Source organism: Erythrolamprus reginae, chromosome 2 (genome assembly GCF_031021105.1).
Source record: "Erythrolamprus reginae isolate rEryReg1 chromosome 2, rEryReg1.hap1, whole genome shotgun sequence".
In the NCBI taxonomy this organism is placed as follows: Eukaryota; Metazoa; Chordata; class Lepidosauria; order Squamata; family Dipsadidae; genus Erythrolamprus; species Erythrolamprus reginae.
The window spans coordinates 116,548,447-116,569,434 of NC_091951.1; the positions used below are offsets into that span (position 1 = coordinate 116,548,447).

General features: G+C 38.5%; 1 protein-coding gene across 5 annotated transcripts in view; it reads left to right on the plus strand.

The window, feature by feature from the left end:
- Nucleotides 1–20,988, plus strand: part of FSTL4 (follistatin like 4) — a 513,621-nt gene that overhangs the window by 173,594 nt on the left and 319,039 nt on the right. For all 5 annotated transcript variants that reach the window (XM_070739266.1, XM_070739267.1, XM_070739268.1 and 2 more), the window contains one exon: nucleotides 12,126–12,374. In XM_070739266.1, coding sequence (XP_070595367.1) covers nucleotides 12,126–12,374 — 249 coding nt within the window. The remainder of the gene's footprint in view (nucleotides 1–12,125; nucleotides 12,375–20,988) is intronic.

A 20,988-nucleotide genomic window follows, 5' to 3' on the forward strand; every position in this document is an offset into this window, starting at 1 on the left:
ATACTTATTTTATTTATTTGTTTGTTTATTTATTAGATTTGTATGCCGCCCCTCTCCGTAGACTCGGGGCGGCTCACAGCATACAATGAAACAATTCATAACAAATCTAATAAATTTAAAAAACTTTTAAAAACCCCATTATTAAAACAGACATTCACACAATCATACCATACATAAATTGTATATGCCCGGGGGGGGGGGGGGGTTTGCCTCAATTTCCCCATGCCTGACGGCAGAGGTGGGTTTTAAGGAGTTTATGAAAGGCAAGGAGGGTGGGGGCAGTTCTAATCTCTGGAGGGAGCTGTTTCCAGAGAGTCGGGGCCGCCACAGAGAAGGCTCTTCTCCTGGGACCCGCCAGACGACATTGTTTAGTCGAGACATTGTTACTGAGATCCAGATATACTTAATAGCATTAATCTGAAAACAAATATTGAATTGTACTTGAGGAGGGAGGCAAAAGTTCCTTCCTATAATATGACAGAGAAGCTCCTATCTTGGGCCATACTTCCTAAATTTAATTAGTGTTAAAAAGTGGCTTGTTTTGTAAGATGATCCATTTTTAACCCTAGAAAATTGCTTTCCTTATGACTAATAAATTAAACAAATGATATCTTTTTCATACACTGTGGTGGGCTCATAAATCCTCCAAGCAGTTAGCTACTAGTTCCACTTGATTACCTTTTCCATTACTGTTTTTTATAATCCTTGCAGGAGTGGGAAATTCATTCGGTTTTAATAACAAGAGAGAAAAATTGATGAGAGGCTTGTTTAATTAGTGAACTACATCCTGGATTTTTTCATTGTCTCAGAAGCTGAGAAGTAAACTGATAGACAGATCATTTTTGTGCTTTGGCTGATAAGCCTACTCATCTCTTTTTAAGTATTCAAGTGTACTTCAGGAGGCACTGTGGCTTTAAAGGGATGCATTCTGCTATAAACAGGCATCACCTGGGACAGCAAGGCTTCTGAGACACTTTACCTAATAGAGTAGAAGACTGAGGTCAAAAGTTAGTTGAGAGCTATTGCTCACCACTTCTTTAATTAAGAATGCTTTTGAAAATCCTCTTCTGAAGCTTATTGTAACAGGATCTCCCTGTTGGGAGACATAGCTAAAATAATTCTTATTGTCCAAGTAACATCTCAAAATCATCTATAGACAGACAGACATACACACATACACACACACACACACACACACACTGGGGTGGGCTCTAGCCGGAACGCTAAATTGGACTCGCCACTGTGGTTTGTGAGTTCTAACGGGGCCAGCATGATTTTGCTTGTGCATCTGTGGAGATTGCAAAATTGCACACGGAGCCACTTGCACACCTGTGTTTCAGCATGCACAGCAGCAAAAAAACTTCACCAAAACATTGGCACACCTGTGGCTCCATGCGAGATTTTGCTATCTCCACAGGTGCGGAAGCAGAATTGCACTGTTCAGTCCTAGTCTTATTTGAGAAGAAAGAAGAAAAACTAGAAGAACCCATGACATACTTATATCTAAGACCAAAATGATGGTCCAAAGAGACACAAAGGTGATTTCTTCCCATTACCCTCTCCCTCTCTGGGAATTTGCCTGCTTAAAATCTTACAATCTACTAACTACTAAATGGGCATCAGTAGGTCATATTTACTATTGTAATGCTCTCTACATGGGGCTACCTTTGAAGAGTGTTTGGAAACTTCAGATCATGCAGAATGCAGCTGCAAGAGCAATCATGGGCTTCCCTAAGTATGCCCATGTTACACCAACATTCCGCAGTCTGCATTGGTTGCTGATCAGTTTCCGGTCACAATTCAAAGTGTTGGTTATGACTTATAAAGGCCTTCATGGCATCGGACCAGAATATCTCCAGGACCGCTTCCTGCCACACGAATCCCAGCGACCAGTTAGGTCCCACAGAGTTGGCTTTCTCCGGTCCCGTCAACTAAACAATGTCGTCTGATGGGACCCAGGGCAAAAGCCTTATCTGTGGTGGCCCCAATCCTCTGGAACCAGCTCCCCCAGAGATTAAGATTGCTCCCACCCTCCTTGCCTCTCGTAAACTCCTTAAAACTCACCTCTGCCGTCAGGCATGGGGGAATTGAGTCACCTCCCCCAGGTCTATATAATTTATGTATGGTATGTTTGTGTGTATGTATTGTTTTTAAATAAGGGTTTTTTAGATATTTTTACATATTAGATTGGTTACTGTATATTGTTCTTTGTTATTGCTGTGAGCCGCCCCGAGTCTGCGGAGAGGGGCGGCATACAAATCTAATAAATTGAATTGAATTGAATTTACAATAAATTTATGGTTTGTTTTATGCTGTTGGAGAAACACCATAAGTAGTCATTCCATTTCCCACTCCTTGTCAGTATGAATATAGAAGTGGTTGAGAGATAGTTAGAATTGTAATAAACCCAAGAGAAGTAAATTCTAAGATAGCTTGGAAAAGAGAAAAAACAATATATGATTTCAAGCCTCCAAATCCTCATTTTATCATTTATCAGGGTTTTGTTTCACTTTTATTTTTGGTCAGCTGAAGGCATCATACATATCTGATGTTCATGACTATTTTCCACACAACAAAAATGTGGTAGGTGGGCTAAGAGAGACTAACTGGGCCAAAGTCACTCACTGTAAGTGATAACCAGAACTCAGTCTCCTGGTTTCTAAATAAATACATTATAATGAATTTCCAAAATCATTGGTCCCCCCCCCCAAAATGGATGGGAATCTGCGACCTGGTATCTTTCCTCCAGATGCTCATGTTTCAGGCATGCTATCTGCAATTGGAGAGGGGAAACTGCCACCTGAAAATTCCTCCATTTAAAAGGCTCTCAACGCAGGCTCTGACGGAGGCAACCAAGCTGCAGGGGCTTGCTGGAAAGCTCAGTAGCATGTTTATGAAATGGCAAGTCCAGGAGGACTGATATGCTCCCTCTCTCTTTCTGAGAGGAAGCCCCGCTTTCAATGCACTTTCCCAAGACGCTTCGGGAATCAGGCTCCATGTGGAACTGAGGATCACCCGAAAATGCAACACACAGAGCATGTGGATGAGGCTACATTCAGAGTATAAGACACACACAGATTTTCACTCTCTTTTTTGGGGGAAAAAGGTGTGTCTTATACTCCCAAAAATACGGTAGCAATGCAGATTTCTCTGGAATAATAAAAAGTTATTTCTGGACAATCCCATGACAAACACTTAGTTCTGGGAATTAGAAAAGATATGGAAGTCTTCCAACACTTCAGCTTCTTATCTTTCTTAACTATAATCACCTACAGGTGTTGTTTTTGAATGTCGTAGGTGAGTTTGACTTTTTTTGACATGAGAAAAATGCAGTAAGTTTATGCAAAATCTTCAAATATGGAAATTATGCAAAATGTTCAAATGTTTCACCTGCATTTTCAAGGTTTCTGGGCAAGCAAGGCCTCTCTGAAAAGAATTGAAAGGATGAGATGTTCCTACCTTGTTTACTGGAGGATTGTATTATAGTTTAGATGTCGCACAATATGGACTGGCATCTTTTTTTTGTATTTTATTCTGTCATTAATTTTCAGCATGATGACACATATTAATATGGTATTGGGATTAAATGCTACATTTGTTTTCTAACTATCCAGTTTGGTCTAGTAGTTAAGGCTCCAGACTAGAAATAAGGACATTGTGAGTTTAAGTCCCTTCTGTAGCCATGAAATCAGCTTCTTGATTTTGTGCCAGTCAGGCTGTCACAGCCCAATTCACCTCTCAAGATGTTTGTGGAGTAACTAGTAGGGGGAAGATGTGTTGGATAGATTTGTTGCTGTGAGAAATGGAACCTTGTAAAATTTAAAAGCAAGAGTGCAGACATATTGTATGACGTATACTCAAGATATGATTTTCACATGTTAGCTATCTGCTTCTCTGTTGCCAGAGAAAACAAAAATAACAGATTGTAAGGCTAACAGAGAGTGTGAGATAGGGACATGCTGACATTAGAAAAAAAAATACTGTATGCAGATGTCAGAAGTGATGTGAAGTTCTAGGGAATTTCCATGCTGGAAGTCACCTGAGTGAGATGCCAAAAGTGTTACATAATATGAATGAACAATGAAATGGGAGGAGTAAAATTGTTATTTGCCCGTAAACCTGAAGATTTATTTATACAGTGTATTCAGTTCAGAATGTTGCTGTGTTCAGAGATCTCTCCTTTCAGCACTCTTTTGCAAAAAATAAAAAATAAAAAGCTGATGTTTATTATTCAAGTTGTCTTCTGCTGAGATGATCAAGTGTTTTTTCTCACAGTTGCCTTGAGTTATTTGCAAAAATAATAAAGATGGGATTCAAATAAATAAAAGTACAGGTGGTCCCTGATTCACAACCATTTGTTTAAAGACTGTTAGAAGTTAAGAGTGTCACTGAAAAAAGTTGCTTAGGACTGTTTTTTTGCACAACAGTTGCACCCTGTGGTCATATGATCAGAATTTGGAAGCTTGGCAATTGGCATGTATTTATGATGGTTGCAGTGTCCAGGGGTCATATATTATCACCTTTTGCAATCTTTTGATAAATAAAGTCAATGAGAAAGCTGAATTCACTTAAAAAACCATGTTACTAACTTAACAATTGAAGTGATTCACTCAACAGCGGTAGTAAATGGAAGGAAATTCAGTTAATAACTATCTTGCTTAGCAACAGAAATTTTGGGCTTCATTGTAGCTGTAAGTTGCGGACTAACTATACATTGTAGCTATACCTTTGCTGTTAAGTTATAGCTTCTTTTAAAAATTACACCCTAAAGGCTAACTCTCTAATATGTTGCTTTTTTCAATATTCATTTCTTGTCATTAAGCAATGACCAAAATATTTTGATGAATATTTTGAATCATACAATTTCTCGTGCACACATATTTTGGGGAGGCTTATGGAGAGATTTGGCAAGCAGCCTTGTCTCATCCTCTGATCTCCAGAAAGATAGTTTAGAGCTTCCCAAAGTCTATATTAATCTAGAAATCAGCTTGAATGCACGTGCTGATTCTTTATATAAAAAAGAAGTCTTCAAAACAAATTGTCATTTTTTTAAAAAAAATGTAATAATGAATTTGATGATTAATGCTGTGCACATTTTCTTCTGAAGGGCTTCTGTATTCGGTACTGAACAATGCGTTTAAGCATTGTATATCCTGTAATTGGAAGTGACCTTGGCAAGTCAGATTGTATATAGGTTACTATTAGCATTTCCATGAATATTGTTTCAGGGGCACATTGAACAATTAGTAAAGCGAATAAAGGATATTCAGATATGCCACTTAGGGACTAACTGTAATTTTCATGCCACTTGGACACTTTGACCTTCTAGTTTATTATGATTCAGGAAAAATGTCAATACTCCTCAGCTTTTCCAAGCCTTGTGGAATTTTAATGAGTTATTGAGTGAAGCAGTTAAGCCTCCAATACCAGATACTTTTCCTTTCAGTCCACAGTGGTGAAAATAAAGGTTTAATTATATTTCTGTCAGGAATGAATGGATACATGTATGTATGTATGTATGTATGTATGTATGTATGTATGTATGTATGTACATTCGTACGTATGTATGTATGTATGTATGTATGTATGTATGTATGTATGTATGTATACTATTCAAAAAAAATAAAGGGAACACTCAAATAACACATCCTAGATCTGAATGAATAAAATATTCTCATTGAATATTTTGTTGTGTACGAAGTTGAATGTGCACAACAGCATGTGAAATTGATTGTCAATCAGTGTTGTTGCCTAAGTGTACAGTTTGATTTCACAGAAGTTTGATTTACTTGGAGTTGTGTTGTTTAAGTTGTTTATTTTTTGAGCAGTGTGTGTGTGTGTGTGTGTGTGTGTGTGTATATATATATATATATATATATATACATACATATATACATGCAAAATATATATGTGTATATATATGTATGTGTATACATATATACACACACACACATACTTTCATACACACACACACACAAACAAACAAACAAACAAACATTAACACCCTCAAAAATGTCCAAAGGTACTTCACCAGAAGAGCCCTTCAGTCCTCCACTCAAAACAGAATACCCTATGAAACCAGACTTACAATCCTGGGTCTAGAAAGCTTAGAACTACGACACCTTAAACATGATCTACGTATTGCCCGTATGATCATATGCTGCAACGTCCTGCCTATCAACTACTACTTCAGCTTCAATCACAACAACACAAGAGCACACAACAGATTCAAACCTAACATAAACTGCTCCAAAGTAAAAAATACGACTTTAGTAATCAAGTTGTCGAAGCGTAGAACTCATTACCGGACTCCATAGTGTCATCCTCTAACCCCCAACATTTTACCCTTAGACTATCCATTGACTTCTCCAGATTCCTAAGAGGTCAGTAAGGGGCATGCATAAGTGCATTAGCGTGCCTTCCGTCCCCTGTCCTATTGTCTCTCCTATATCTCCTATATCTTTTCTTCTGTTCCTGTATCTTTTCTTCTATTCTTTCATTGATATATTTTATTCCTATATCTTCCCTTCTATTCTTTCTTTGATATATTTTACTAAGAGTATATCCTCTATAACCTTCATTGTGTATTGGACAAAATAAATGAATGAATGAATGAATAAATAAATAAATAAATAAATAAATAAACATACATATAGATATAGATATACAGTGATACCTTGTCTTACAAACTTAATTGGTTCCGGGATGAAGTTCTTAAGGTGAAAAGTTTGTAACATGAAACAATGTTTCCCAAGGAATCAATGGAAAGGCGATTAATGCATGCAAGCCCAAAATTCACCCCTTTTGCGCCCGTTTTTGCACTGCTGGGAGTCCCCTGAAGCTCCCCTCCATGAGAAACCCCACCTCCAGACTTCTGTGTTTTTGTGATGCTGCAGGGGAATCCCAGCAAGGGAATCCCAACATCGCAAAAATGAGTGCTTTGCTGGCAACGGAAGTCCAGAGGTGGAGTTTCCCAGCGAAGGAAGCCTCAGTGAAATCAGTGAAATCGCAACATCGCAAAAACACCGAAGTCCTCGAAAACCCACCTCCAGACCTCTGTTTTTTTGTGATGCTGCAATTTCACTGAGGTCACTGGGAAATCCCACCTCCGGACTTCCGTTGCCAGCTTAGTGCCCGTTTTTGTGCTCCTGTGATTCCCCTGCTGTGATTTCCCTGCAGCATCACAAAAACACGAAAGTCCAGAGGTGGGGTTTCCCATGGAGGAGAGCCTCAGGGGAATCCCAGCAGCACAAAGATGAGTGTTTCGCTGGCAATGGAAATCCGGAGGCGGGGCATCCCAGCGGCGGCGGTGGGTTTGTAAGGTGAAAATAGTTTGTAAGAAGAGGCAAAAAAAATCTTAAAAAGTATCTCAAAAAGTTTGTATGATGATGTATCACTGTACTGTACTGCAGTGATTTTCAACCTTTTTTGAGCCGCGGCACATTTTTTACATTTACGAAACCCTGGGGCACATTGAGCAAGGGGGGGGGGGGGGCGGCTAAAAAAAGTTTGCACAAAAAAATCCTCTCTCTCTTCCTCCCCTTCACTCTATTTCTTTCTCCCTCCCTCTTTCTCGCCCTTCCTTCCTCTTTCTTTCTCTCTCTCTCCATCCCTCTTTCTTTCTCTTCCTTCCTTCCTCTCTTTTTTGCTCTCTTTCTCCCTCCCTCCCTCTCTCCCTCTATGTCTTTCTCTCTCTCTCCTTTCCTCCCTCTCTCTCTCTCTCTCTTTCTTTCTCTTGTTTTCTCTCTCTCTCTTGTTCTATTTCTAGCTCTCTCGCGCTCTTTCTCTCTTGCTTTCTTTCTCTCTCTCTCTCTCTTGCTTTCTTTCTCTCTTGCTTTCTCTCTCTCTTGCTTTCTTTCTCTCTTTTTTTCTCTCTCTTGCTTTTTTTCTCTCTGAGCTTCGCGGCACACCTGACCATGTCTCGCGGCACACTAGTGTACCCCGGCACACTGGTTGAAAAACACTGCTGTACTGTACATATACATACATAAATACATACATATATATTTCAGCAAAACAAATTCAGCAAAAAAACATGTCATATATATATGTGTGTGTGTGTGTGTGTGTAAAAATATGTTACACACACACACACACACACACACACTGTATTTTTCGGAGTTTAAAACTCACCCCCCCCCCAAAAAAAAAGAAGGTGGAAATGTCGGTGCGTCTTATATACCAAATGCAGCCATTTTGCTGTCCCACCCCTACCCCCGCCTGCAGTGAGCTCTTGGGGGATGACAAAAATGCCCCTGTTTTTGAGAAAAATGGTTTGTCTGTTTTTCACAAAAATGTGGTGAGTAAAGGGTCTGGGAAGCCTGCAGAGACTGGGGACTGGGAAGGCAAAAATGCCTCCATTTTTGTGAAAAAAACGAGGTGAAAAGTAGCCCATTTTCACAAAAATTGAGGCATTTTTGCTATCCCTTAGCACCAAGGAGTTGCCTGCAGGTTTCCAAGACCCTTTGCCTACCCAATTTTTGCAAAGATACAGGCAAAAAATGGCCATTTTTCACAAAAATTGGGCTGTTTTTGCCTTCTAATTACCCCTTCTAGCATAACTGTAGTAGGAATTGTGATAGTTAAAATCCACACATCTTAAAGCTGTCAGGTTTGAAGTTTGTAAAAAGTGTGTACATGGTTGTAAAAAGTGTGTACATGGTTGCAAAAAGAATTCTGCTACACTGGTATTTCATTAAATAATATATTACTATACTATTTGATTTAGAATACTTTTTCCTTGTGTTTCACCTCTAAAATTTAGATGAGTCTTATACTCCATTGCATCTTATACTCCAAACAATATGTTGTATATAGACACACACACACACTTTATTTTTGACTTCAAAATAATATGTATATGTGGATAATACAGACTTCAGTTACATTAGAATCTCTGTCTTCTTTAATGAAACTTTTTGAAACAATGGCAATGAGAAGCCTCGAGAGTTAAACCAACAATATACTGAAAATCAAACATTTTTTTTGCATCATCCTTTGTGATGCTCTAACTAACGCTTATTACAATTAGCAGTACACAATAATCTTCTAATTGTCAGAAATTATGCTACTGATTGCAGACTGACAATGTCAGTCAATTCAGTTGTGTATTTAAAAATAAGTCTGTTCAAGAACAACCCAAGAGGTTTGTTAGATTCTTATTTTGAAATATTGATTTGGGGAGTGTTTCACCCCAATTTATTCCATCTCCATGAGCATTATTTATGAACTCTATACAACTACTGCTCACAATATGCTATAAAAATACCATAAATGCTATAAACACATTCTGGCAGTCAAAGTTCTAGAAGCCGAATATCCACTTTACCATTTAGCCTTTTCCACGTTGATCTGGAATGGCTGAAAATGAATTGCAACCAAATTCGGCTAAACAATTACAACCTGTTTCCAGATCTTTTAGCCTGACATAAGAAATTGCTGAAATCGACTTCTGATTTTGTCAGGCAGTCATTCCGTGTTCCTTCCATTATAGATATTTGAATGTCTTATCAGGGCTTGATTATAGCAAGTATTGTAGCAAGATAGCATTTGCTTAGCATTTTCTGCATTTTCTGCAATAACTGCTGTAATTGGTTTGCTCCTTAAAAAGACTTGCAGTGTGCTATTATGGATTCATCTTTGAAAAAAAAAGTCCCATTTCTAAACTGAATGAACAAAAGGTAATCTTTACGGTATATGTTAGCATTGCGACTTTAAATATCTTATTTACAGTCTTATGGGTTTGTGTTTCGGTAATTAGTTATTGATGACAGTGAAAAAAAAATAGTAGTAACTTATGTTAGAAGAGGCATACAAAAATACCAGGCTAATTGCCTGTCGTTATTAATAAGAATAACATGAAATAACAGATTAATGTAGTAGGTTGCATAAGATACTTAAAATACTATATTATTATCTAAAATCTGGTGATATGGAATCTTTTCAAAAAGCCTCTTCTATGATTTCATTGTTCAGTTCTCCAATTAAAGGTATTTTATACTGTTGTGGTTGGCTTTGCGCCAGCCCCTGCAGCTGGGGATTTTGATGTAGATTTATGGGAATCCTCGGTTTATCAGAGACCTGTTTGGTTGCCGGTTGAATCGGACAGTTGAGGCTGGCTCACAAGCAGACACAGACAGTGGGGGAGAGGAGACAGACAGGGAGATGGGTGCAGCCAGTCCACCAGTCAGTTCTACAGTAAGGGAGCCATCCGATTCTGAAGGGGATGCTATTTTGGAGGACCCAATTTTGGATCCCCATGTGTGCAGGTTTATGGCACGTAGGGACCAGTTGCGCAGGCATCAAAGGAGATAAGAGTGGACAGCTGTTCAAGGGATAATTAAGCTTTCCTTCCCAAACTCCGAAAAAGAAAATAAACACAGCCTCCCTCACTCAAAAAGCCCAGATGCTCAGAGAGACAGAGATAGAGAGGAAAGGAGGAATAAATGAAGGGTGGCATTTTTAACTAAAACAGTTGCTAAGAAGAAGCAGCGATCCCAGCGGCGGTGAAAACAAATCCGAAGGAACCATTTCACGCTGGAACACAAGCCACCTTGGCAATCCACCCATGGGCATTGTCTAGCCCTCCCTCCTGTCCAGGGACTTTCTCCTTCCATCTTTACCCGCAGGGACGTTGCTGCCTCCTTTCAGGACTGGAAAGGACTGGAAAGATGGGCTAACGAGCTCCCCGAGAGTCAGGACATCGAGTCTTGCTTGCCGCCATGGGAATCTGATGGTGACAGGCAAAAAAACCACCAAGGCGGAAGGGATTTCAGACTGCGGTCTTGGGAAGCTGTGGCACATTTCCTTTAACAATCGAGTTGTTGATTGGTGGAACTCATTACCGGACTCAATAGTGTCAACTTCTAACCCCCAACATTTCTCCCTAAGACTATCCACGATTGACCTCTCCAGGTTCCTAAGAGGTCAGTAAGTGCACTAGTGTGCCTTTTGTCCCCTGTCCAATTGTCTTTCCTTTAGCTCATATGTCATATATATTTTCTTCTTTTCATATATCTTCTCCTCTATTTTTATATATTTTCTTTATATATATTACTACATGTCTATTCTCTTCTATATGTATTGTGTATTGGAATACATACATACATACATACATACATACATACATACATACATACATTTTCCTGCCGATTTCTCACCATGGACTAGCAAAAACTCTAATGGAGGGTCATTTGGTCCAAGTCCCTCTCCCCAGAAGGGGGCACCCATCCTTGGCTTTTGTGCGCCAAAGCCTTCAGTAGCCAAAAGTTGGAGACCTCTGTGACGGAGCGCTCCCCAAAAGACCATGGCAACTCTGACGCTCACTTCATGGCCTGGGGATAAACTCTGCCTTGCGCCCTCCTCTACCTCTGCCTGGCGTCCTTCTAGTTCCTCATGCGGGTCCTTCTGCCATCCCTCACAACTTTTCTGCTCTCTTCTTCTTTCTCGGCGGATGGCAGAGAGGCGTCCATGGGGATGGAAGGTAGGAGGAATTAAAGCCTGCTGCTTTGGGCGCCTTGAAGGGACTCTCCCAGAAGAAGTGGGTGCCAGGCACGGAGTGAGAACCAAGGAGCCTTGTCTGCGGCTGAAGTGCTGGTCCTTGCTACAGCCGGGATTCGTCGCCTCCGGACTGCTGCCACAAGCAAATGGAAAATCCCAGGCGCTTCGGCCGGCAATAGTCGGCGTTTGCAGTCCAGAGGCGGGGAATCCCTGCGGTGTGGCAATCACAAGGAAGAGCAATCCCTGCAGCAGTAAGAGAGCGCACACACCTGCTCGGGTTTGTAAGGTGAAAATGGTTCGGAAGTAAAGGCAAAAAAATCATAAACACCGGGTTCGTATCTTGAAAAGTTCGTTAGTAGAGGCATTCATAAGTAGAGGTACCACTGTATATGTATCTATATACAAACACACACACACACACATTGAGATGAAATTAATAGATGTAATCTTGCATATTTCCATGGATGCCACACTGTGGAACATGTCTTCATTCGATATATCTTCCTTGACATAAACTCATTGATGCCTGTTGGATATACTGTAATGCTCAGTTACCATAAAAGAAAAGTTTCCTCCAGTGATTCTGCTCAATTATTCATGCTGGGAATTTTCTCCTTCTTTTTCAGTGCTTTATGGGCAAGATGGGCTCCATGCGTCATGTGAAAAAAAGTATTGTGTACGGGGAAGTCAGTGTGTTGTGAACAAGGAGACTAATCAACCTGAGTGTAGATGCATAGATGATTGCAAGCCCAGTTACATGCCAGTGTGTGGATCAGATGGCAAATTCTATGAAAATCATTGTGAACTGCATCGGGCTTCATGCTTGCAAAAGAAGAAAATTTACATTATTCACAACAAAGACTGTTTCTTCAAAGGTAAGGCACTTTTCTGTTTAGAAAATATCTGCTATTTTTCTGTGTTGTATTTTATACGGTGCTTGGCTCCATTAAGCTCAAAGGCTGAAAAGAAAGTTATTCATCCATAAGTATCTGAATCAGTAGTTCTAACACTTTTTTTCTGAATTTTTTGCCTTCTTTTTGCTTCCTGCGCAAAAATGAGGGGATGCTCTCTTTTGCGCGATTTTGGCAAAATATCTCTTGTGCAAGCATCTCCCCATGATATTTTGCTTTTACATATGCACAGGAAGAAAACAGAAGGTAAAAAATTCCAAAAAGAAGACGGTGTATGCGATAGCCCAGTAAAGATGTTACTGGAGCCGTCGGGTGCAAATTATGCAATCGGTGGGCCACTACTGGAATGGCAGAGTAGACTGTACTGATAGGAACCCAACACTGACACACACACACACACACACACACACACACACAGAGAGAGAGAGAAAATAAAAGGATATGTATATTTCCTTTGAAGATAACTATGAAGCTATCCTTATTTTTCCTATAATCATGTCAGCTTTCAGAATTCTACATTTCTTTCTTGATTACATTTTTCTATACTTCGTCTAAGAATGTACTTATAAGAGAAGCTTGACAAAGAAAAGATTTTTCCTTGTTTTACAGGATTATGAGTTTAATTTGGCTAAATTGTGCTGTGTTGCTTACACTTTTTCATATAAAAGGGTAGACAACAAGAATTAAATAGACTACTTTATAGTCTCAGGGGGTCTTTAGTTCCAGTGTTTTAGGAACAAATATTGAATGTTGCTGCAATCTGTTTTCTGCACAATGGGCTGGAACATTCAAAGAATTGTTGGAGGCAGGCAACAGTTATTTAAAATCTGTGAATTTTCTTGATTTCCTATGTAGCTTCTCTAAACCGCTGTCTGAGCATTTCAAAATGGAAAGAATTCACTCTTACAAAGCAGAAGAAGTCTATATATAATCTCTAAATGTATCCAGCTGGCAATTTCAGCTGTGTGAAAACGTATTAAGAAATTGAAGTTAGATGGAACTGTTGAAGTCAAAGGAAGTTCTGGAAAACCGTGAAAAACATTTCTAGAACTGCCTGAAAGGTCAGATCTGCAAAATGATCACTACAAATTACCTACTCAGACTTTTAGCAGACACTGATGTTGTAGTAGTTTACAGTACAATGTTGCTTATACAATAATGGCTGCAATGGGAGAGTCACCCCAAGGAATGCTTTTGTCCACTATTATGAGTCACTATCTAACATATGCCATAAAACGAACCAACAACCTCCCTCTCCACACAAAAACAGACACAAACACACAACTTGATTCTTGATCATCCTGAAAACATTTGGAACAAAGGGGCATACATAAGTACACTGGTGTGCCTTTCGTCCCCTGTCCAATTGTCTTTCCTTTCTGTCACCTATCATATATATTCTCTTCCTTTCATATATCCTCTCCTCTAAGTTCACTTTTACCCTTATATATATTACCACATGTCTATTTTTCTTCCTATGTATTTGTGTATTGGACGAATGAATGAATGAATGAATGAATGAATGAATGAATGAATGAATGAATGAATTTGGGGCTGATTAAACAAAACTGAGCTGTCCAGCATAGAATAGCTCTACTGTGCTTTGGAATAGTGTGGCAACCCATTACCTAAGAAATATTGTATGAATAGAGGGAAGAATTTTTTATTTTATTTTATTTAATTTATTTATTTTGTCCAATACACAATAATACACAATGAGGGTAATAGAGGACACCTTCGAGGAAATAGAATTAGAGAAAGAATAGAAGAGAGAGTATAGGATAAGATAATCAATGACAAAATAGAAGAAAGATATAGGGATAGAAGAGAAGATACAGTGGTACCTCGAGATACGAGTTTAATTCGTTCCGGACCTGGGCTCTTAAGTCGAGCAGCTCTTATCTCGAACGACTTTTCCCCATAGGAATTAATGTAAATAATTTTAATTGGTTCCAGCCCTCAAAAAACTCACAAAGTTAGTCTAAATTATGCAGAAAGACATGTTTTTAATGAAGAAATGTACATGTACATATAAATGAATAATGAAGTTTCTTTCACTTAACTTGTAAACTTTCTTAAACTTTTAAATTTACATATGTTCAACTTCTCTGCCACCCAATCCTGTAGGACAGAGGTCCCCAACCCTTTTTGCACCAGGGACCGGCTTTAAGCGATCAAGAGAGGAATGGGTGAATGAATAGACGGAGGGTGGGAAGGAAGGAAAGAGGGAAGGGACAGGAACAGAGGAAGGAAGCAAGGAAACTTATGAAAGGGGAGAGTAAGAGAGGAATGAGTGAAGGGAGGGAGGGAGGGAAGAAGGTGGGAAGGAGAAAGAAAAGAAGAAATAGAGGAAGGGAAGGTAAAAGAGAGAAAGAAAAAGAGCAAGCAAGCAAGCAAGCAAGCAAGCAAGCAAGAAAGAAAGAAAGAAAGAAAGAAAGAAAGAAAGAAAGAAAGGGGGAAGGGACAGGAACAGAGGAAGGAAGCAAGGAAACTTATGAAAGGGGGAGTAAGAGAGGAATGAGTGAAGGGAGGGAGGGAGGGAAGAAGGTGGGAAGGAGAAAGAAAAGAAGAAATAGAGGAATGGAAGGTAAAAGAGAGAAAGAAAAAGAGCAAGAAAGAAAGAAAGAAAGAAAGAAAGAAAGAAAGGGGGAAGGGACAGGAACAGAGGAAGGAAGCAAGGAAACTTATGAAAGGGGAGAGTAAGAGAGGAATGAGTGAAGGGAGGGAGGGAGGGAAGAAGGTGGGAAGGAGAAAGAAAAGAAGAAATAGAGGAATGGAAGGTAAAAGAGAGAAAGAAAAAGAGCAAGAAAGAAAGAAAGAAAGAAAGAAAGAAAGGGGGAAGGGACAGGAACAGAGGAAGGAAGCAAGGAAACTTATGAAAGGGGAGAGTAAGAGAGGAATGAGTGAAGGGAGGGAGGGAAGAAGGTGGGAAGGAGAAAGAAAAGAAGAAATAGAGGAAGGGAAGGTAAAAGAGAGAAAGAAAAAGAGCAAGAAAGAAAGAAAGAAAGAAAGAAAGGGGGAAGGGACAGGAACAGAGGAAGGAAGCAAGGAAACTTATGAAAGGGGAGAGTAAGAGAGGAATGAGTGAAGGAAGGGAGGGAGGGAGGGAAGAAGGTGGGAAGGAGAAAGAAAAGAAGAAATAGAAGGGAAGGTAAAAGAGAGAAAGAAAAAGAGCAAGAAAGAAAGCTGCAAGCACCCCCCCGAGCCCCCCAGGCCGGCTGCAACCTTTTAAAACACGCGCGCCGCTTCGTAGCTGTCTCCTGAAGCCGAACGCGGAAGTTAGCGTTTGGCTTCAGGAGACAGCTCCTTGGCGCTTGTATCTCGAATTTGGGCTTGTAAGTAGAACAAAAATATCTCTCCCCTCCCAGCTCTTATCTCGAGTTGCTCTTAAGTAGAGCAGCTCTTATGTCGGGGTTCCACTGTATATGGGATATAGGAGAGACAATAGGATAGGGGTCGGAAGGCAATCTAGTGCACGTATGCACGCCCCTTACTGATCTCTTAGGAATCTGGAGAGGTCAACTGTGGACAGTCTAAGGGTAAAATGTTGGGGGTTAGGGGTTGATAATATGGAGTCCGGTAATGAGTTCCAACTAATTATAAAATCTAATCAGATCTATAATCAGTGAAGAAATTGAAGCTGAAAAAATATTGACTTAGTTCAGCAAGTCTTAAATATACCCCCAGCTCAACCATGTGGAATTTACTGGAAAGGAAAGTTAGAAGTTTGGGGAAGGGCTTCCCAGACTGACTGAAAGTTTTAGAGTCTAATATCTCTTGTAGGGACGAATATCTCTGATATCCTTATGGTTGGATTCATTAACTTATACAATGGCTGGCATTTACAAATATTTATTTCAAATACTATAGCCAGTGTCTGCATGATCTAATTGAATGTAGCATTTGTTGATTTGGGAATGCTGAAAAAATAATAAAACAAAAGAAAACAACTCAGATTAAAATAATACAGTAATTACCAAAATACTTAAAATAAATAGTTTAGGATCTAAACAGAGACCAGGCACATGCAGAATAGACTAACAAATATAATTAAAAGAATAAAGAATTTATAGAACTTATAAATTATAAGTTATAAGTCCATATGTAGTTTTACAATTTCCTTTGGAAATTTCACTAATTGGAATTTTAAAAAATAATAAATCCCAAGGCAAATTCTGTTTGAATGCCTTATTTTGAAAAGAAATTGATGAAAGTTATGATCAAATATCATACCCCATAGAAAGAAATTATAGAGAAGACAGATAGATAGATAGATGGATGGATGGATGGATGGATGGATGGATGGATGGATGGATGGATGGATGGATGGATGGATAGATAGATAGATAGATAGATAGATAGATAGATAGATAGATAGATAGAATAAGAGAGAAGGGGATAGGACAGACAGACAGAAAAGACAGGACAGACAGACAGTTTTGTATCTTCGATAAGCTGATGGATATTGAAACAAGGAGATTTAATTTGCTTATGTGCATCAGAGAAAATGTTTCATTTTGAACCTGTCTTCTTATCTTTAAAAGTTTTGGTTGTGTTGCAAGAGTGCCTCCCATATCTTACTTCAACTAAAACAATGCATTGATGATTATAGGTATGTAACATAATTATAATTATATTAGTAATTAAATATAGGCACTAATTTCTCTCTGTGTTGTATTGAGCTGCCATGGGAGTACTGGATATTCAAGTTTTACTCTAGTGATAAAGGGTACTTCAATTAATTCTACTAAACCTACTTCCATAAATGTATAATCAATGCAAAACTCATTGAGATTTACCTTCTTATAATAAGATATATGAATGAATATTATTCATCAAAAATGTCCAGCTACTTATTATAGCCTAAACTTGCTAAATACAACCAATTTATTTAAATTATGAAAAGTGCCCAAAATTAAGGTTAGAGCTGCATTTCCTTGTTAACCTTCAGACATATTCTTTGGATCCATAATGGTCAGCAGTTTGTGCATCAATTCATTTTCCTGTTAGAGCCAAGTAACCATTAGTCAGTAAGAATATATCAGAATAAGTGCAGTGAGAGCCAAAGAAATTTACAACAGTGTTAGGGCAGTTTAAAGTAATTGAATTTTAATCTGGGGAATGGAATCCTATAGTGCCTCCCATTCTTAAGCAGTTTGTCATAAATATGCATGTGCAAGAGTAATAATTGTATAAGCTATATTTGTATATAAAATTATAGTTGTCAAATGTCTAAGAAACCTAATTCTGGAAGTCTGTTAATTTCACTTCTTACACCTTCCCTATTTTGCATATCTATGGGTCTATTTAAAATGCCTTTAATTGCAGTGTATTACTGAAAGAGTTATTAGCAATGGAAAAAAACTGAGATAAGAATGAGTTAAGAGTTAAATTTAAAGTGTTGTTTTATGTCAAATAATTATATCCCACCTGCCTATTATCAACTTTGAGAGAATTCATAATAAATATTTATTAAAATATAACATTTATTGTTCTAGAAGGAAAAATTACAAAGTGTTAGCAGAAGGGAAAGAAACCCTTGTCACAACAATACAGTAAGAAAATATCTTAACATTGAGAAACAGCTGTTAATTTAAATAGCAAGTAAACATTCCACACAGAAGTCTTTATCCAATTTCAATGATTGCTATTGAGAATTGGAAATTGTTTTCTGGGAAAAAAAAGTTTAAAATAAATATCTCAAGACTCAATAAAATGGCTTGGGGGAGGTTGAAGGTTACACAAGAACATCTTCAAATGTCAACAGATGGGTACATTTTTCCAGAAAAAAAATAATTGTACAAATATCCCTGTGCCAAACTATTCAAAGTTTTAAAAGCCATCATTTGTGTTTTGAATCTACCCAAAAAGAATTGGAAGCCAGTGCAGCTGTTCCACAGGAAGTAATCTTCAATTCTTAATGATTCTACTTTTTACAACTATGTAATTGTACAATTGTATAATTGCGTAGAATTGCCTTCAAAAGTTAATGCTCCATCACTGGAGACTTTTAATAAGAGATTTGATAACTATTTTTCGGAAATGGTATAGGATCTCTTTCTTGAGCAGAGGGATGGACTAGAAGATTTCCAATATTCCTTTCATTGTTCTGTTATTTAACAATAACAGAAGAGAAGCAATTTATAAGGAGAAATTTCTTGAAAGAACAATTAATCAGTGGAATGACTTGCCTCCAGAAGTTGTGGCTGCTTCTACATTAGAAATTCTAAAGAAGAGATTAGACAGCCATTTGTCTGAAATGCTATAGGATTTCTTGCTTGACCAAGTTAGACTAGACTAGAAGACCTCCAAAGTCCCTTCCAACTCTGTGGTTCCGTTCTGTTCTGAACTATTGCATTCCACACCAATCGCAGAGTCCAAATATTCTTTCTTTCTTTCTTTCTTTCTTTCTTTCTTTCTTTCTTCCTTCCTTCCTTCCTTCCTTCCTTCATTCATTCACTCATTCATTCGATTTTTATGCCGCTCTTCCCCTTAGACTCAAGGCGGCTTACAACATGTTAGCAATAGCACTTTTTAACAGAGCCAGCATATTGCCCCCACAATCCGGGTCCCCATTTTACCCACCTCGGAAGGATGGAAGGCTGAGTCAACCTTGAGCCGGTGATGAGATTTGAACCGTTGACCTAAAGATCTAGAGTCCGCTTCAGTGGCCTGCAGTACAGCACTCGACCTGCTGCGCCACTAGGTGAATTAGTCCAAAATGAATATTGATGTAACTAAGATGATCTGATATAGCAACCAGATGATAGAATCACTACATAAGAATTTTTGTAAGACAACACAAGTTCTAATATATGAATTCTTATATGTGTCAGATTTGATATTGCCTAATTAAAAGCTATGAAATTTTTAAAGTCTTGGGGTTTTCTGGAGTCAACCTAAGAATATAGGAATCCCCCGACACCAAAATGTGCGGGTTCTGTACCACCATCCTGGAGACCAGCTCCAGGTGAATCCCTGCTGAGTAGCAAAATTATTGGTACATTAGGATCCCAAATCTTGTCTATGTATCCAAATATTAAATATATGAAGATGCATCCCCAATACCTCGGGAACAGACTCCCTGGCCACAAATAAGGTATTCCTTAGGAATAAAACCATGTGCCGTACCTAGGCATTGAGATGGAGTCCTAGCCACATTTTCATAATACCGTACATGCCACATCTGCTGCCCCATTCACACGAGTTCATAGATAAACACCAGTTTATTGCAGACAGATCTGGCATTAAAGCATCAGCACCTGAAATCAAGGACACTAACAGTACAGTCACTGGGTACCCAGAATGTGCAAACTAGCAATAGCAATAGCATTTACATACCACTTTACACTGCTTTACAGCCCTCTCTAAGCGGTTTACACAGTCAGCATATTGGCCCCAGTAATTTGGGTCCTAATTTTACTCATCTAGAAAAGATGGAGGGCTAAGTCAGCCTTGAGCCTGGTGAGATTCAAACTGCCAAATTGCTGTCAGCTGGCAGTCAGCAGAAGTAGTCTGCAATACTGAACTGTAACCACTGCGCCACCATGGCTTAGATTGGAAATTGAGATTACTACCAATTTGAAGTCTTCTCTTACCCTAAACTACCATACTCACATATGGATTTCACATACTTTTTTTATATAATTGCAGTGTAAGTGTTTTACCGTTTTGCTAATTCCTGAGCTGCTCAAGCTTCATCCCTTTCACCTTGAAATTTCCTATCTTCTGACTTTTCTCACCTGCAGTCAAGATCTCAGACCTGCAAATCAGTGCAGAATATTTGACTGATAATAATTCCAAATAGACTCTGTTGGCCTCTGTCTCCCAAATGAGTACTTTGTTTTGATAATGCTTTATTACAGTAAAAGATTGACTCTGAAGAGTAGATAATATACAAAGTATATTATTGCAGACTGAGATATATAGATACATTTCAAATAATAGCACATACATTTTAGACTTTTGAACTGTAATGCACAAGTAAATGTAAGACTTTACAGCAACAGGGGACTAATTCAATAATAATCCTTTCTAAGACTGTATTTTGCCTTGCATGAGATTGAAATTGATGGTGCATCCTTTAAATAGAAAAGTGTACTGTTTTAATTATAAGAATGCAGTTAAATATGATTGGTTGTTGAAGGATTTAGGCTGATATAATAAACCTTCAATTTGTCCAAATGGAGTTGGAATTTTGACCATTTGACTATGTTACAGTCATAAATGTAAGGCCTGGTTGTAAGTCACTTTTTTCAATATCATTGTAACTTTAAACGGTTGCAAAACAAAGGGTTGAACTTGAGAACTACTTGCATCTAGCACCAGGGGTATGCAAAACATCTAGAATGTTACCCTTTTTTTGAGTTCCAAACAGTTGTTTCATCATTCCTTGTGCTAGTTTGGAAATGTTCTCTATTTGAGACAAGTTGTTCCAAGCTTTGAAACATTTCCAAAACAATTTTGCCAAACTCAAAATTCAAGACAGGATGAATCGAAAGTGTTTTGAATGCTACTGATTGGGATTTATTTTGTTGATACTGAAAACACCGGAGCCATGATCTAAAAGGGAGAAATC